The sequence below is a fragment of the Phocoena phocoena genome, chromosome 13, assembly GCF_963924675.1.
Source record: "Phocoena phocoena chromosome 13, mPhoPho1.1, whole genome shotgun sequence".
In the NCBI taxonomy this organism is placed as follows: Eukaryota; Metazoa; Chordata; class Mammalia; order Artiodactyla; family Phocoenidae; genus Phocoena; species Phocoena phocoena.
This window is the reverse complement of record NC_089231.1, coordinates 68,076,027-68,094,481: the sequence shown is the minus strand read 5'-3', so window position 1 is coordinate 68,094,481 and position 18,455 is coordinate 68,076,027. Positions and strand designations below refer to the sequence as shown.

The 18,455-nt window shown below is 47.7% G+C and overlaps 1 protein-coding gene across 1 annotated transcript in view; it reads right to left on the bottom strand.

The window, feature by feature from the left end:
* Window positions 1-1,952: 1,952 nt before the first annotated feature.
* Window positions 1,953-18,455, bottom strand: part of THOC5 (THO complex subunit 5) — a 29,510-nt gene continuing 13,007 nt past the window's right edge. Inside the window, exons 8-19 of the mRNA XM_065889863.1 lie at window positions 17,958-18,035; window positions 17,225-17,265; window positions 16,897-16,996; window positions 15,390-15,498; window positions 11,626-11,727; window positions 10,957-11,053; window positions 10,328-10,442; window positions 8,148-8,251; window positions 7,916-8,003; window positions 5,683-5,798; window positions 4,820-5,010; window positions 1,953-2,016 (exon numbers count right to left, since the gene is read on the bottom strand). Coding sequence (XP_065745935.1) covers window positions 1,953-2,016; window positions 4,820-5,010; window positions 5,683-5,798; window positions 7,916-8,003; window positions 8,148-8,251; window positions 10,328-10,442; window positions 10,957-11,053; window positions 11,626-11,727; window positions 15,390-15,498; window positions 16,897-16,996; window positions 17,225-17,265; window positions 17,958-18,035 — 1,205 coding nt within the window. The remainder of the gene's footprint in view (window positions 2,017-4,819; window positions 5,011-5,682; window positions 5,799-7,915; window positions 8,004-8,147; window positions 8,252-10,327; window positions 10,443-10,956; window positions 11,054-11,625; window positions 11,728-15,389; window positions 15,499-16,896; window positions 16,997-17,224; window positions 17,266-17,957; window positions 18,036-18,455) is intronic.

Here is an 18,455-nt window from a genome sequence, read left to right as displayed (position 1 = left end):
CTGTGAGATGCTAGGCTTGAAAGTGGCCAGACCAAGGAGATGCTGGCGGAGACAGAGTCCCAGGCAAGTAGGTCAGGGAAAAGACAAAGAAATCTCACTATGGGAGAGAAAGAAGCTCCCAGAGGTTCATGTTGCTGTCCAAGGTGCAGGAGACAGGCGAGGGGAGCTTTTCAGAGAATCAGCCCTCCTGCATTACCTGAGGAGTCACCAAGAAAAATGAGGAAAGTACAGCGACTTCCAAAAAGAGACTAGGGCAACATGCACCTGGGGAGCTCATTAAAAATATACCTCCCTGGCTCATCTTAGGTTATCTGAGTCCAAATATTACAGTGGGGATGTGTGTTTCCAACCTACTCCCAGGGTAGGTGACTCTCACACACAATGAAGTTCAAGGACCTGAGGGCTGGAGAGTATCTAGGTCTAGAATTCAAAGGAATGATCCAGACTGAGGGGAAGGAAAGGCACAGGTGGTGGTGGTTATTTAACAACCCCCAGAGGTGCCATTCTCCTTTCCTCACTGGTCTCAGGCTTCCACCTATAAAGTGCAGGGTCCTGGCAGGACTAGGAGTCTCTTAGTTCATTGTCAGATGTTTGTAACAGCCACCAATCAGGAGAATTTGGCCATCAGAGACAGTAACAAGGTCTAGTGGAAAGAGTGAGGGGAAGGGGGAAAAAGAGCTTTTGCTTTTTGTGCTATGCGACTTTGGCTTCCCCGGCCACCTGCTAACAGCAGGGACTTAGCATAACAAATACCAAGATAATGAGGACCTGCCAAAGCAAGGTGAATTGTTCTCACTCTGCTTTTCTTGGCCACCTAGGGAAAGCCTATCCACACATGCTCTTTCACATTGTGCCTCGGCTCCCACCTGCCCATGCAGACTGCAAAGCCACCCCTTCTTCCCTAAGGAGACACAAACAAAGGCCACATGGTCAGGTGACACTTTAATAGGCTAGAAATAGAAAACCTGTCTTTGGAGACTATCAAGAGCCACATGCTTTACATGTACCTGTCCAGTTTTCCCAGCACCACTTATTGAAGAGGCTGTCCTTTCTCCACTGTACATTCTTGCCCCTTTATCAAAGATAAGGTGACCATACGTGTGTGGGTTTATCTCTGGGCTTTCTATCCTGTTCCATTGATCTTTGTTTTTGTGCCAGTACCATACTGTCTTGATTACTGTAGCTTTGTAGTATAGTCTGAAGTCAGGAAGCCTGATTCCTCCAGCTCCGTTTTTCGTTCTCAAGATTGCTTTGGCTATTTGGGGTCTTTTGTGTTTCCATACAAATTGTGAAATTTTTTGTTCTAGTTCTGTGAAAAATGCCAGTGGTAGTTTGATAGGGATTGCATTGAATCTGTAGATTGCTTTGGGTAGTACAGTCATTTTCACAATGTTGGTTCTTCCAATCCAAGAACATGGTATATCTCTCCATCTATTTGTATCACCTTTAATTTCTTTCATTAGTATCTTATAATTTTCTGCATACAGGTCTTTTGTCTTTTTAGGTAGGTTTATTCCTAGATATTTTATTCTTTTTGTTGCAATGGTAAATGGGAGTGTTTTCTTGATTTCACTTTCAGATTTTTCATCATCAGTGTATAGGAATGCAGGAGATTTCTGTGCATTAATTTTGTATCCTACCAAACGTAAGGTAGATAGCTAGTGGGAAGCAGCCGCATAATAGCACAGGGAGATCGGCTCGGTGCTTTGTGACCGCCTGGAGGGGTGGGATAGGGAGGGTGGGAGGGAGGGAGACGCAAGAGGGAAGAGATATGGGAACATATGTATATTTATAACTGATTCACTTTATTATAAAGCAGAACCTAACACACCATTGTAAAGCAATTATACTCCAATAAAGATGTAAAAAAAAAAAGAGCCACATGTGCGCCAGAGCAGAAAGCAGAGGCGCAGCAGTTGGGTCTGGGGGGCAACAACAGGCTGAGTGGGAGGTCAGCGATGGCTGAAGAACCCTTGAGGATGGTTATATTTAAATGGCTTCATCCTGCTGGGGCCCCTAGAGAAACAGGAGAAGGGAGAATAGTGTTAATACCATACCCTTTGGGCTGATAAAATAAATTACAATTCATCCACACTAATAGGGACTACTATTAGCTGTTAAGGAAAAAAAAAAAAAGGAATGTTGTAAGAAAAGCAGACTGCAGAACAATATGAAAGGTGTGATGCACTTCTGAAAAAATGTCTTTATGTGCCTGCAAAGGCATGAACACAAACCTGGAAGGGCCCTCACTGACGATGTGCACTTTGGGGGACAGGGCCTGGGCACCCTCACTTTTTAGTGTTTTTACCAAACTGCTCACTGTTGTTTGTTATATTTAACAACAAACATGTTTTATTTCTGTGATTAAAGAAAAACCATAAAATCCTCCTTTGCAGGGAGATTCCCATGCAGGTAGGAGTCTGGGTGTGAAAAGAATCTGTACAAAGTTCCTGCCAAGAGCCACGTGCTTTATACTCACTACTTCTTAGACGCTATTTCTATCATTTTATAGATTTTAAAGATGAAGAAACAGGCTTAGGGACGTAAACTGTCTGCCCAACATTATATAGTCAGAAAGCAGCACAGCACAAATTCAAAACCAGGTCTGATGCCAAAGCCTGCTGGCCACAGGCAGGCTGACAATCACAGCCAAAGCCTGGACCCTGAGAAGCTTAGGTGCTTCAGCTCCAATCCTGAGCCCCCCAAGCAAAACCTCACACAGGGTTCTTTTCCATACAACTCCACAGTGAATGGCATCCAGCTAAAGGGCCTCTCGTTTATCTGCCTATGACTGACATTCAATGGTAACCAGGAGGTGACACCTTGGATCTTGGTCTGAGAGGGTGAGAGGCAGTGTGTGGTGTGTGTGTGTGTGTAGGGGTGTGCAATCACTTACTTAAGGGAGGGCTTACTCTGCCTGCACTGTGCTTGACACTTTACATGCTCTGCCTGGTTTAATTTCATCCTCCCAACAACACCTGAAGTGGATGCCATTTTAGGGATGAGGAATCTGAATCTCAGAGGGGTTAAGTACAGACCCCAATCACATAGGCTGGAGCTGCAATTTGAACCTAGGCCTTTCTGGCCCCAAAGGCTTTGCTCTTTTTTTTTCGACTGTGCCGCACTGCATGTGGGATCTTAGTTCCCTGACCAGGGATCGAACCCGAGCCCCCTGTGTTGGAAGCACGGACTCTTAACCACGGGACCACCAGGGGAAGTCCCCCAAAGCCTCTGCTCCTAGCCATGATGTCATGTACCTCCCCAACATCAGAAGGGTGCAGTCATCCAGGTAAGTCTAGGCATACAGCTGATGGAGACCCCATAGCCTGAAGGTACCCAGCCACGGGCAGAGCCAGACCTTGCGTTTCCTGCAGCCCAGGCCAGCCCTTTGCAGCCCAGCCCCTTGGCCTGATCCCAGTGGTCAGCTGAATTCCAGGCCAAGAACCTCACATCCCACATCTCATCAGTCATGGAATTAACTGGATCTGAGTAGCCAAAGGAGCACCTTCCCAGAATGTCCTGCCAGAGGAGCTCAGCCTGGGAGACATACCAACCACTTCAGAAAATGGGTCCTTCGGGAACCATTAGATAACAGAATATAAACACTGGCTGTGTGAGAACTCCCACCCTGGAAATGTGCTACAGCAGGCTGGGAGCGGGGGTAAGGGCTGAGTTCTCACGCAGACACACCAAGGAAAGCAAGTCCTAGAAGGCACCAACATCTAGCCGCCAGCTCTGCCTGTCAGCAGCCACTCCGGGGCTGCAGCTGGTTACTATCAGCTAGCATGACAAACCAGGCCAGGTGCAGGTGCCAGACGGAGGTGGGAGGATGCTGGGGCAGCTTCCAGGAGCTGAAGCTGGCTGTGTGAGAAGAAGGTAAGGGGCAGGTAAGGCACCTTTTAGACTGACAGAGAACAAAGGGATGTCCTGATTAGATACAGATGCTAGCCCTTCGCAGACACCATTCCTCCCCAACCCCTTGCCCAAAAGGGAAGGGATGCCTGAGCAGTGTGGACTCTATAGAGTTCTGAAACTGGCTCTAAGAACGCTAGTTAAGGGATGAAAGGGAAAGAAAGGACCCAACATCAAGGAGAAAGGAAAAGCAGCTAGCAGTGCTGTGCATGTAGACATGCTAAATACCAAGCTGTCAGGACCTGCTGGCATTTTCTGAGCCTCCGCCTGTGCCAGGATCCATTCTGGAAGCTTTACATGAACTCTCTCTACTTCATCATGAGTTAGAAGGTAACACCTTTGGGAAAGGTTCAGAGCTGAGCCGAAGTGACTCTTCCAAAGTCACATAGCTGGTGAGCAGGAAAGCAGAGATCTGCACTTGTGTTTGTGTTACTTCAAAGCTGGTTCCTTCTGTGACGCCTGACTGCCTATAGCTGCGATCCCCCGAGATGTTTGAGTACCTTAGGAAGTACAGCAGACTCTGGGGACTGGTGGGATGCATAGAGTTTAAAAAGTTCATTTGGACCATGAAAAGCAAACCTACTGTTTGCCACAGAAAGTAGAGAAAGGAAAGTTCAGTCAAATCCTCTTGCTCACTTAGCGTGTGACCCACCTCTGGGGGGTGTGCATGATGAAGAACTGGACCAGGCTGGTAGGATGGGGGCCACAGGGAAAGTTTTAGGAATAAGGGAGCAAGCTCTCCCCAGGAAATCTGGCAGCAGGATTTTAATTTCCACAGTGAATGGAGACTAGTGCACCGGGAAACGTGCGTGCCTTCCATGCCAGGCTCACCTCTGCCCCAGGTCCCTGTGAGAGGCAGGGCTGGAGGTCCCTGGACCCAGCACCCCCGCCCCTCCCCTCACCTCACCTGAGAAGCCGCAGACACATTTTCTCCTGGGGAAATTCCTTGGGCCCCTCCACACTGTCGTCGTGGCTCTCCGTCTCCAGGTAGACATCCAGCAGCACGCACAGGCGCTGCAGCTGGTTCGTCAAGAGCTGGTGGCCGGGCCAGTGGCCACACAGCTCCTTGTAGCACACATTGACCTCACTCTCCATGGCCTATGGGTGGGAAAACCAGAAACTTAGCACCACTTTCAGGCCAGCTGGGTCTGATGGTTTCACAAGAACTGCACCCGGGCCTCCGCAGGAGCTCGGCCTCTGCAGATCAAGCCGGACCGACTTGTCCTGAGGCTCCCTCTCCTCAAGACAATGGGGTCTTCCTGATCCTGACTCAGAACTTTCCCTGCCTTGCACATCCACAGACAGAGACGAAGATGTGTAGAAGATGAATCTCAAGATGAGATCCAAATCAGGTGTTAGGGTTAAAAACGTGCTCCATGACTATTGAATCAAATCCACAGGTATAACAATAATTAACAGGTGCAATGATCTCGGACATCATCTCATTCCAGCACTTTCTGTGCATCTGAGTTTATTCTCATTTCCACAGAAGCCCAAACAACCACCTTTCACAGCAGGTATTTATATTACCCCTATTTCATAAATAGGGTGAACCTGTGGACCCCAAGCTAGATAAGGGGTTGGGATGGGTCTGAGCTCTTTCTGCTACTATGTCATGCACCCTCCAGCAAACTCTACAAATCCCGGCAGGCCCCTCTGCCCCGGGAATCGTGCCAGTGCCCAAGCCCTCAGCTGCAGCAGGTTCTGCCACTGCCCACCTCCCCAAGAAGGCTCTCCCTGCTCCTCCCACCACCCCCAGCAGGTCCTTACCCGAATATTGTCGTCGTTGTTGTTGGTTTTCTCCCCTTTCCAGTTCAGACAGAGCTGGAAAATGGGTGGGATGGAGGAGTAGCCGGGGTTCAGCACCACGGCAGCCTGGAGCTTAGCTGGGAAGGGATGGGAAAGGAGGAAAGCTCAGTTCTGAGACCTGGCTTGTTAGCCGAGGCACACTCCCCGCTGGACCCCTGAGGCTAGCTCTGTGTCTCACATTAATCCAAGTGCTCAAAGCACATTCTGGTACTGACTTTTACTTTTGTTCTAGAATCTCCCAAGTGGAACTGCCAGGTTGCAGAAAGTGAGGTCCTGTGACTCTGGTCCCTCCAAGGACACAGAGCTGTGTGGACTCCCCAGAGTCTGGTCCACAATGAGTTTGCCCAAGAGTTCTATTTACTCCTTTGACAGAAGTTTGTTTTCATTGGCATTTATTTGCCAGCAAGTTAAGGATTTTCCCATGTGAAGGTTTCCTGTTTTTCCTTTTCAACAATATTGGGTATTAGCTGTTACATTAGTCAAATATATTTTTTCTATTCTGTTCTTTATCTATTTTGTTATGTGCAGCTTTTTCATAGCTAACATTTAATGACTACCTACTGTTTTCCAAGCACTGTGCTAACCCCTTTGCACACATTTTATTTCATCCTAATAACGATTCTGAGGTAGGTACCATTATTATCATCCCATTTTACATATAAAAAAACTGAGGCTCTGACAGAAACTTCCTTAAGATCATCAAGCAGTTGCAAAGCAGCAATGCTGAGTTTAATCAGAACTACCTGATGCCAAAGCTGTGTTCATAATCATTATATGAAATATCTGCATTTTTTCTCTGGTGATAGCCTTTGCCTTTTTCAATAGGATGACATTTATCCTCTCCATCAATGGGCTAGGCATTTAGCCACTCCTTTTCATTATTTATGGAGGAAAAAAGGAACTCTCTGACCCACCAGTAATTCAAATAAATAAGAGAACAAGAGAGTGTAGGTTAAAACAATTCTTCCCTGACAGTCACAACAACATTTATTAAAAAAGTGACACTTTCCTGTTGTTTCTGCCGTAACAGTTTGCACATATTTCGGGGTTTATCTCTGTTCACTAATTTTTTGTTTTTAACCCATACCACGTAACTGTTGTCCACTTATTCATTTAAATTTCACTCTTAATTTTTCAAATTCTATAATGCATCTAATGAAAATGTAAATGATCACATTCATTCCATGTACGAATCTAGAATACTTATCATCTTTCCAAGCTTTCTTCCGCTCAACCAGGAAGCAGAAATGATGTCCTCCAATGACCTCCCACCCTTGGGGCTTTGTAAATTTACTGGATGCATATTTTGTGCCCTTTCAAAATAGCACTCTGTTGTTTAGGGATGAGGTTAAAGTATTTTTTAAAAGGGGAGAGGATGGAAAGCAAATGCAAAATTCCAAATAGCAGTCACCTATCGTCAGGGTGAGAATGAAGTGGGATCAAGGAGCCTCAACTGTATCTGAAATTATTTAATTTCCTCAGAATATTTCTAAAAACATGCAAAGAAAAGAAAGGGAGAAGGGAAGAAATAGACACACTTGAACATCAAAGAGTGCAAGCTTTCCTGACATGTCTCGTACTGTCTTGGAACTACAGACAACCTCCTCCGCCCGGTGGCCTCAGCACTGAGCCCCTGGGGTGGGATCCTGCAGGCTGTGCCAGACCTGCCAAGGCTGGGGCCGGATGACAGCACCACAGGCAGCATCAGGGTGGCTCCAGCAGGAAACCCTGGCCGATCAGATGCCAGGACAGCTGTGAGGAATCACAGCTCTCGATGCCTCCCAAGTGAGTGCAGGGACTGTAGAGAGGGAGGAGGGTCCTGCACTTCACATCCTGAGAGTGACAGCCCTTCCCTGAAGAGGGGGACGAGCAAGCATCTGATTCTAAAATGCAATGAAACAAAGAGCTTAGGCTCAGAGGTCAGACTGGGTTTGTGACTAAGCCCTACTTTCTTCATCTACAAAGCAGGAATATCACCAGCCCCAGGACTGTCCTAAGGATTAGCTGATAAACCACGGACATGACTGTTGCAGAACAAGTCCTGGCTGAATGCTGCCTCTCACAACTATGACTGTTTGCTAAGTCCCCACTGCAGGATTCCAGGATCTTTCGCTTCCTTTGGGCAACTCCCAGGAGTGTTTTATTCTCAGTGGCTCCCCTTGCCTAGAGCAACTGTGATCAGCAGAGCAATTACCTGTGCCCCTTTCCACGAGTGCCATATAGTAGAGATTGGTGTCCCCGGCCAGTCCCGCCTCCACGATGTCTTTGGTAAAATGCAGCTCCTAGAAGTCACCAAGGACAAGGGGTGAACTGCTGGCTCCTCTAGTCAAATCCCCTGCTCTTCTGGTGGAGGAGCAGGAGCTGAAAGGTGACGTGGGTCTGCAGTCCCCAGGACAGCAACAGTGGCCTGTCACCCCTCTACCTACCGTATAATCCTCATGGGCAATCGTCACCCACTTCACCAGGCGAGAGACAACCTTTGCAGGGAAGAGGTACTGGCAGTCACTGGTAACTGGCACAATGCCGTGTTCTAAAAGAGAGCAGGACAGGTGGTGTCACAGGTAGAAATCAGCTGTCACAGCTGGGTAACTAGCATCTTCTGTAGGGCTCAGATGGCCCTGCCAGCTGTCCAGGTACACTCGGTACTCAGGTGTCCAGGTCAACACGTGCCAGAAACGAAGGCACACCAACCTGACCTTTACCCAGTGCTTGTGCTTGAGGCCGGACCCAGCACCAGCATTCACAGCACTTTATCCTTAATGCAAATGATGGCCTGCCAAACAAAAAAACCCCTGCAGCCAGAAACAGAGATGTACGGTATCTCTGCAGCAGTGACTGTTAATTAGACCAAATAGCCAAGAGGGCTGTTCTCAGAGCTGACCTTGATGGAGAAAGGACTGAAGTGTTCTGTGTTGGTTCCTCTAAGGGAAAAGAGCAGGAGGACTGCTCCAGGGTGAATTCCTGCTGGCGTTTCAATAAGCAAACGTGCCAACATGGTAAACGCTGTCCAGGATGACAATCACCCAACCCTGGGACAAAACAAACTAAGCAATGCTGATGGGGAGCAAGTAGTGCTGCCCTGAAGAAAATAGGGTCCACGTGAGGCCTCCAGACGGGTCCTGGGAACTCAAAGCCTTTCCTGACAGTGGCTCTTTTAGATCAGAAAGATCTTAACCCTCACTCCTTACAAGTCCCTTGTACATGGTAGGCTCTTACAAGTATTTACAGAATGAACAAATGAAAAGCCCCACATGGCCACCATCTTGGTCAAGGGCTCATCAGAATAACCTGGGACCTTATGGAAAACACAGGGGCTCAGCCCCACCCTGGAGGATGTCAGCTCAGGTGTCAGGGGAGGGATGAGGCGTGGATCCCTGGACAGCTGTATTCAAGTAAGCTGAGTGTAAGCTCCACAAAAGCAGGGCTCTGTCTTGTGCTCATGGCTCTTCTCCCAGCACTATTCTGGCTGCCTGGAATGAATTAGGCTCCTATTAAAACGCACATCAGGACTTCCCTGGTGGCATGGTGTTTAAGAATCTGCCTGCTGGGGCTTCCCTGGTGGTGCAGTGGTTGAGAATCCGCCTACCAGTGCAGGGGACACGGGTTCGAGCCCTGGTCTGGGAAGATCTCACATGCCGCGGAGCAACTAAGCCTGTGCACCACAACTACTGAGCCTGTGATCTAGAGCCCACGAGCCACAACTACTGAGCCCGCGTGCCACTACTACTGAAGCCCACATGCCTAGAGCCCGTGCTCCACAAGAGAAGGTACCGCAATGAGAAGCCTGCACACCGCAACAAAAGAGTAGCCCCTGCTTGCTGCAACTAGAGAAAGCCCACGCGTGACAACAAAGACCCAATGCAGCAAAAAATAACAAATAAATAAAATAAAATAAATTTATATATATAAAAAAAAGAATCTGCCTGCCAATGCAGAGGACACGGGTTCGAACCCTAGTCTAGGAAGATCCCACATGCCGCAGAGGAACGAAGCCCGTGTGCCACAACTATTGAGCCTGTGCTCTAGAGTCCACGAGCCACAACTACTGAAGCCTGTGAGCCACAACTACTGAAGCCTGCGTGGCTAGAGCCCGTGCCCTGCAGCAAGAGAAGCCACTGCAATGAGAAGTCCGTGCACCCCAACGAAGAGTAGCTTCCGCTTGCCACAACTAGAGAAAGCCTGCAAGTAGCAATGAAGACTCAACACAGACCAAAATAAATAAATAATTAAAAATATATTTTTTAAAAATAAATAAAACGCACATCAAAGTCTGACGTGCACTAAAAAAAAATAAAAAAAAAAAAAAAAAAAAAAAGTCTTGACGTGCACTGACCTAGCATGATGCTCCTGACCAATCTGCTAACCTGGGCCCCCAAAAGGCTTTGGGCTGAGACAGCCCTGGTGGCCCTGAGGAGAGCTCAGACCTCTGCTTGGCAGCCTACAGCTCTCCCCAGTGGCCCAGCTAACACCTCCGCTCAACAAGAGCCAGAAAGCCAGCCCGTTTTGATTTGTCATCAGGATTCAAGAAATCTGAGGGCAGGTTTGTCTTTGTCCCTGTGTTGTCTGAGTGGCTCTCAGGCCACAGCCCTAACTAGCACCAGCTTACCCAGGGAGGCAAACTGCTTGTGGAGGGCCAAGCGGGACTGCACCCTGGTCTTCAGCAGTTTCATGGTGGTCTCCATGTGGCTGGCGCTCAGAGAGTGGTCAGTGATCACAGTGTGCTGTGGAGGACAGCGAGTGGCACACATGTTAGTAGTTCCCCATCCCTTCCTCCAGGCACCCCTCTCTCCTAGGACCTGCCTGCCTGTGGCAACCTGGACTACTCACGTCCTGAGATGCCTTCTGGGGACAGCAGGGGTTCCCTACTGTGACAGGCCAGAGGCTGAGTCCCAACAGGAACGATACAAGGTGCTGAGATCTTAAGAGGTCCCCTAGGGTTCATTTCTGGCACCTTCGTACATAAGACCAAGGGGTAGCAGCGCCTGGAGCTGCACTGCACGCAGGGCAAGGATCCAAGTTACTTTGACCTAGAGGGCTAACAGGCTCATGGCAAAGGCAAAAGGTACCTAAACACTTGTAGGCCTTGGACATTTTAGTATCCTGAGTGGAGGGAAGATAGATCATAGCCCAGAGGGATAGCATTCTGCTAGTTCAAAGTCCCAAAGCCCTTCTGGAGTCTGTATGGGAGAAGAGGAATAGAGGTCCTCAGCCGAGGGGACCGATCAGTAGACACACCTGGGGCTGCTCTTTGGGGAAATGGAGGCCACCCAGCTTCTGCACCCACAAATAGGGATGCCCTAAGTCAAGTACGTAGTCCCTCAAAGTCAGGATGCTGCAGAAAAGAACACAGAATGAAATGATTCTATAAGTCATTTCTGCAGTGGTCCCCGGATATATCCCTCCTCCCACCTTCTCATCCCCCCAAAACAGAACGGTCCCACAGGCTCAGCTGCACCCACGGCCAGGCTGCCAGCAAAGCGTCTTAACTTCATCAGTTCCCTACTGTGAATTTCATCTCTCCTAGTCACTTTTCTCTTTTTCCCTTGGCAGCCTTCAACTCATTAGCAAATATCAATAAAAAGGCAGTATACTTGATCTCTTCATCAGTCCACCAATTTATAAAATATTTAAAAAATTTTAATCCTCAGAGAATTAAAATGTTAAATACATCTATTATCACGTTCCCAGAGTTTTGATCCTTCCACCCTTTCCCACCCTCCATGGCCTCATAAGCAGGAAAAGGCATGTGTTCCCTTCTCTGGACAGAGCACTCCCTCCTGCCCAGCCGCCTCCCCTGTCCCCTGGGAGGCCTCTGGCCCTAACAGGTCTCCAGCTTTGGGTTTGAGCCACAGGAGAAACTCAGAAGCAGAGAGGCTGGGAGAGGAGGAAATGCTGCTGACTCACCCAACTTTATCAAACTGATACTGATTGGCTGGATTTGGAGTTTTCTTTCCATGATCCCCAGGATACAAACAGCTCAGTACTGAGTCAGGAGACAGCAAGTCACTGGAAGAGGAAAAAGACTGCAGTGAGAACGCCGGCCAACCCATTGCTTCCACGCAGACGTGGGCATTTGGTGGTGGTAACGCCCCCTCTCACTGATGATCAAAGCCAGACCCTTTATATGCCTGAGGTCATCAGATACTCATAACCTTATGAGGTAGGGAGTATCATCATTTCCATTCTACAGAGGAGAAGATCAAGGCTTTAAAAGATATGGCTTGTCCAAGATCACACTGATATTAAGTGCTGGAGCCAGGATTTACTCTATTCCATCAAAGACAGTAATACTCTTAACCATCAATTTTTTAAGAAACCTATCCCTTCAAGAGTTACATGGTGACCAGAGCCTTTTCCTCAGGGGAGCAAAGCCCTGTGACACAATAGGAATAATCAGAATTTTCATAGGAGCAAAACAGATCCCTTTTACCCCAGAGAGACCCAGTGTGAAGCTTTGATATTGTGCTTATCTCACTTTTTACCAAATCTCATGCAATCATAGAAACAGGTCCCCTTTAAAATTCCCAGAAAAAGATATATCACATAGACTGGAGACAAGGTGACCTAGTGCTGTAAGCAGAGAGACACGGTGATGCCACAGCCACCTACTCAAAATGGTTAAACATGTAATTAAACATGACAATCAGGGAAGAGATGGGGAGAGAATGGAGTAATTTGATCACAAAGGTCAACGAGGCCCATTCTTTCCCTTCACCAAAGGGAGTTCCCCTTTGCCTTCCAGGGACAGCGTCAGGAGTGACTCAGGCGGAAACTGCTGCTCTGAGCCAGCAGGCCTCCAGGAACTTAGCACCGGGAGGGTGGCAGCTTCTGGCTCTGCCCTGCTCTCTCTCCTGACAGTGTCTCCCTGTACCACCACGACCCCCAAGGGTCTCTGTCCCCTTCGCTGCTTCACACAGAGAACCGGCTAGAAAATGAATAATTGTCAGTCTTTTAGCCAATGTTTAGTGACTGTTAGTAATATACAGAATCAGCCAAAATGAAACAGAACAGCTAAAAATGCACAAGATTAGGATTTTAAATTGATGAAACCTGATGGAAGAATCAAATCTTCTCGACAAAATTTCCATCTGCAATATGGAAATTGGCTGCAATATGGCTGCAAAATTGGCTGCAATATGGAAAATGGCTCAGGACAACTGAATTTGGTAAAAATAATGGCCATTAAAGAGAAGGCTATATACTCATAAAAATGACTATTCAAAACACTATTCAGTTACTCAAGTCTTTGTTATAAAGTTTTAAAAGAAGAGATTTTTAAAATCTTCGTAAAGTGGAAATGGAAAATAATTTAAAATAATTCAATGCCTTAATGAAAAATTGATTAATGAATTAAAGTGGCCTAATGGAGATCATTCTGGAAAACAATTTCTTGAGGAAAATTCAGCAAGGTTCATATAATTCTGAATAAAATGTTTATAATAAAAACATGAATTTCCTAATGAATTAAGAGATCCTGGCATCAGTCGTCAATGTTGCTAACATCTCAAAAATAGAGACAGCCTGTGCCTCCTGATAAAATCATGCAACATCTCTGACACAGTGCTGCACACCCACCTCCCCCGCTAAAAATGGAATCTGATCAGGTCTCTAACTCTACCTACAATTTACAGGAAATACAGGGGGAGGGAGTAACACGTTCAATTGTACCGCAGGGATGCAATCATCAAAATGCAGCCTGGGGGAAACCTACAGAGCAAACAACCTACTTTCCTCAACAAATAAAAGATGGCAGGACATTCAGATGGAAAGACACCTGAAAGAAGCTTTATCCAACTGCAACACATGGATCTTAAAAAGATCCAGATTCAAAACCCAAACTGTAAGAACAAAACTAACAAAGAATACTTATAGGGAAATCTGAACTCTGACTAGATAATTGATATTAAGGAATTAGTCATACTGTGATTAAATTGAAATTTTTAAAAAGTATCCCTGTTTTAGTTGATAAATAAATAAAACCACACACCATGGTGTCTCCATGGGGCGAAAGCAGCCTTGAGCAAAGGCCTCTAGGCTGTGAGTCTGAAGTCTAGGCCCAGCACTTCCATAATTGGACATATGCCCCTGAACTCAGTTTCTCCATCTGTAAAATAGGGGGATGAGCTAGACAACACCTGAAGGCCCTTAAAGAGCTAATCCTGGCTTCAGGGTGGTGTTTCCTTTTGGGTTTCCTCCCTCTTTGGGGACCAGGGCAATGACAGTAGTGTAGTACCATGGTACACAGGCCCAGCTGGCTTTGAATCATCACTCTCCATGCACTACCTGTGACCATGGGGCAGCCTCTTAACTCTGCAGAGCCTCAGTTTCTTCACCTTGTAGAGCTACTGTGAGAATTAAATCTGATGATGACAAACAGCTGTCATTTACCAAGCATTTCACCTATGCTAAGCATTTTACCTGACTCACACAGGCACCCTGGGAGGGGATCTAATTAATGACCGGAGTGAGGAAACAGACTCAGAGGCCAGGTAATCTGGCTAAAGGTGCACACACAGCTGTGAGGGGAGACCCGGCACTTGCAGAGCTCGTAGCCAGTCTGCAGTCCTGCCCCTATCACTGTATGTGCAGCGCCCCGCAGGGGAGTGGGCTTTAGTGCACACTGGGGCCAGCCTGCAGCCCCGTGACTTAGCAGATAGGACATCTGAGAAGTGAGCAGGCGGAACGATCGCGACAAAGAGCTCCACTGTGGCCAGGGCCATCATGGGGCCCTCAAGCTGCTCACTGGACCAGCGCTGCAACTGGGTTCTCTGAAGAAGCCAGCCCTGGGCTCCCTCTGCTGGGGTGAGGTGGGAACAAGGTCAACTCCATCCAGAGTGCTCGGGGTGGTCCAGCAACACTCTCAAGCACAGGGACCAAGGATGCAGCCTGAAGGGGGTGTGGACTCTAAGTGCAGGGTCAAAAACCCAGGGGAAACGCCACCATCAGGCAGGCCTGGGAAGAGTCCCATCCCACCAGTCTCCCTCACTGATCTTTCTACACCTGACGTGAGGACTCACTGGAAGCAGGTGGGGCAGGGTCGGGAGGCGTGCCAGGCCAGGTGAGCCTATTTCACCCCCAGGCCCTCTCGGTCCTCCTCCCTTCCTCCCACACTGGCTGTGGAACAAGCAGCCACGGTCAGGGCCTTTCTGGGGATGCTCCACCTGTGGCTGCCACTACGTGCCTCTGCTCACCCTCCTCAAAACCCCCACAGGGACCCGCCAGTCTTCCTCCCACTGCCCAGGTAAGGACAACCTGGGATTGAGCTGAGCTGCAAAGTGAAATCCCAGCACCTTGGGACAGAAAGAGACACGAAAAAGAGAGGCCTAAATTTGTCAACCTGGTAAGGTCTGCCAAATCTCACTTTCACATTCACACCCTTTCCACTGGTGTAAAAGGTGGTGCCATGCCCACTCAATTTACAACAGGCTGTAGTCACTTCTAGCATCTGCTGTGTAGTGAGAGGACTTCACCAATTCAAGTCAGTGAGTGCTTTCCAAATACCTGTGATGTACCAGGACTTCGGGGCTGTGTGGACGTGACAACAGAAGCCAGTGTGGCCGTGAACTCCACTAAGAGCCAGATGAGGGAGGATCCGCGAGGAGCCCAGCACCAAGGCTCCCACCACACCTCCCTCCCACGCCCCACCCCCCGCAGCACCTGTCCAATACCCTGCACTGATGGGGGTGATCAGTTCTGTGGCAGTTGTCACTTTGGCTTTTACCGTCATGATGTTGAGGTTCATGAGGTAGTAGAAAGTCAGGTGCAGTACACTGTCATCTGGAGGGGAGGAGGAAAAGAAGACATCATTTATGAGTTAAATACTAGAAGAGCGTCAACAGTATTATAGAAAGGAAAGTCAACAAGACTTTTAAGATCTTTCACTATAAAAACAACTTGATGGCAACTTAACATTGGGTAAAAAAAGTCTCTACAAATTCTTTGCTACTACTCCCTCCAAGAGGTGGAGCTTCATTTCCCTCGAGTGTGGATTGGACTTAGAGACTCTGCTCCTAACTAACACAACATGGAAAGGAAGCGATCAAGGGATCACCAAGTGATCTGGGTTAACATCACTATTAACAAGACGAATTGATACCTCCGACCCCTGATAAGATGTGACGGTGAACACTGCCATCTGTGGTATTCCTTCCCCAAAACCCACAACCTCAGTCTAATCAGGAGAAAACAACAGACAAGCCCAAATTGAGAGCCTTTCTACATAATACATAAACCTCATCTTCCAAAGTGTCAAGGTCATGAAAGACAAGCAAAGACTGGAGGAGACTAAGAAGCATGATGACTAAATGCAATGTGAGATCCTGGATTGGATCCTGGAAGAGAAAAAGGACGCTGGTAGAAAAACCAGGGGAATGTGAATAAGTTTGGTAGTTAGTAGTGTTGTACCAATGAAATTGACACTGATTTTGATTACTGTGGTTAAGAAAGATGTTGATATTGGGGTGAAGGGCAGGTGAGAAATCTTTGTATCATCGACACTCTTCTGAGTCTAAAATTATCTCAAAAATTTTTTTATAAAAAGGCAAAGAGAAGACAAGTGTGTAGAGTGTTTCCATTTATGTAAAAAATAAAAGGTGAAGGGGATAAGTATAAACTTGTGTAAAAGCTTCTAAATGCATAGTTTATTTCTTGAAAATACATAGGAAACTGTCACAATGGTTGCCCTTGAAGCTAATGACCAGGACCAGGGTCTGGAAGTCTGGGGTGAGAAGGAAACTTACATCTGACTGCTAACTCTTATCCTGCTGGGATGCTTTACCATGTGCTCCTTTACCCATATGAAGCCAGTTTCAAAACCCACTGTCTCTGCAAAATACGAAGTTCTACTTATATTTATTAAATTAAGCAGGTTGGTCATATTACTCAAAGCCTGCATACTCTTGGCAACTTGTTCTGTGTATCTAACCTGTCAAGTTCAGAAAGAGGTGTCGTTCCATCAAGCATCCCTAATGTGTCTGATGTTTTTGCTGTTTTCAAAGTTATGGCTTAGGAGGGGGAAAAAAAATCAAACTCCATGAAGAACAACAAAGGAAAACAGAAATATGAAACCAGAATCTTTTCCTGGGCAAGGAGGCATCAGCTTGATGGACCCCGCAGAGCGGCAGCTGGCTGCACTCCTAGGCGCTACGAGATCCCCCAGACCAAGGGGAGCCAGACCTTTGCACCTCAGGTCCAGCATGACGGACAGCGGGTGCCTCTTCAGCATCTCCTTGCGCTTGTCGTCCAGCTGAACTCCCAGTGTGGGTCGCCGGCGTTTCTGGACAAAGGAAAGGGTCGAGCTGGTAAGCACTGCTCACAGGAATCTCCCCCGTCCCCCTCTCCCTGCTGGCCAGGGCCTCACCACTGGGACCCATGCTTCAGCTCTCCAGCTGCTAGGATCCCAGCTCCCTTTCTTTCAAACCTCTTTCTTCTGCTTCTAGGGAGGATGGCACCCGCCAACTAGTGGGCCCCTAGGGCAGCCGCTCGGCACTCCCCACACTCTCACCGTGGTCTGCTCCTCCTCAGCATCCGAGTCACTCTCATCATCTGCAGCGACAGAGAGAAGGCAGCTCGAGGTGAGGGCTCCCAATTCTCCTGAGAGCACCTCAACCCAGGGCGCATAATAGGGCCCAGGCTTTTGTAAATGGGTTTCTTTAGAATAAATATTTGCTGCTTCTTATTCAGTATAGAAAACAGAGTGATGCAAGGAAAAGAAAAATGACTTATAATCCCATCACCCTGTTTTTTTTTTTTTTTTTTTTCACCCTGTTTTTTTTCAGTGATTTTTAATGTCATCCTATGGACTACAAGCTCCCCCATTGGTGGTGGCGGTGGCAGTAATAACAGTAGTATAAACAACAATAACAGAAGCTCATATAATTTGAGGGGTTACTGTGTGCTGAGGATGATGCTAAGGGTTCTGCATGCATGACCTCATTTAATCCACATAATAATTCTACATGAGGTATTACTATCTTGTTTTGACAGAAGAGTAAACTGAGGCTCCGAAACGTTAAAGAACTTCCCTAGGATCAGTGAGCTGGTGAGAGGCAGGCTGAAATCCAAAGGCAGTGCTTTTCCCTGTCTACCCCGAGCACTAAGACATTAAGGCTAAGCTCCCTGCCACACAGAACCAGTACGGCTAATTACCAAAGGACCAGCACTGGCCCTGGGTGGTGACCTGGCATTCCTGGAACCAGCTACAGTAGACGTGGGGGAGGATCCTGACCACCACTTACCTTGGGAGTCCTCGGGAGGCTTGAACAGAGCCTTGGCCTCATCCACGCTGCCTTCAATCGCCACAGACAACGTCTTATCTAGGAGCAAGAAACAGCTTTCTGTGAAAGTTGCTGAGAGATGGAGCTAAGCTACACGACCAGGCCCGCCCTGGGGCTGCACTTCCTCTGCTTCTGTCACAGCTTCTTACTGACCGGGGCTGGAGGGCAAAAGTCCTTTCTCCAGATGAAGAGGAGCAAGGTGGGAAACCTAAGTCTTTTTCTCATCATTTACTGAAAACAAGGAACCCAAAATGCAGATTCCTGGCCAAGCATCACCTGAGACTAGGGGTGAATGCCTCTCTTTTCAGGCTTACACCAAGGCACAGAAATCCAAATCGATGGCCTAAAGCCACACGGCACAATTCTACCAACTGTCTTAAAGGTTCTCATCCAGAACCTGTAACTGTCCACATTCTGGAAACGACAGCTCTCCCCTCAGTTCTTATTCTCTGTTCTGCA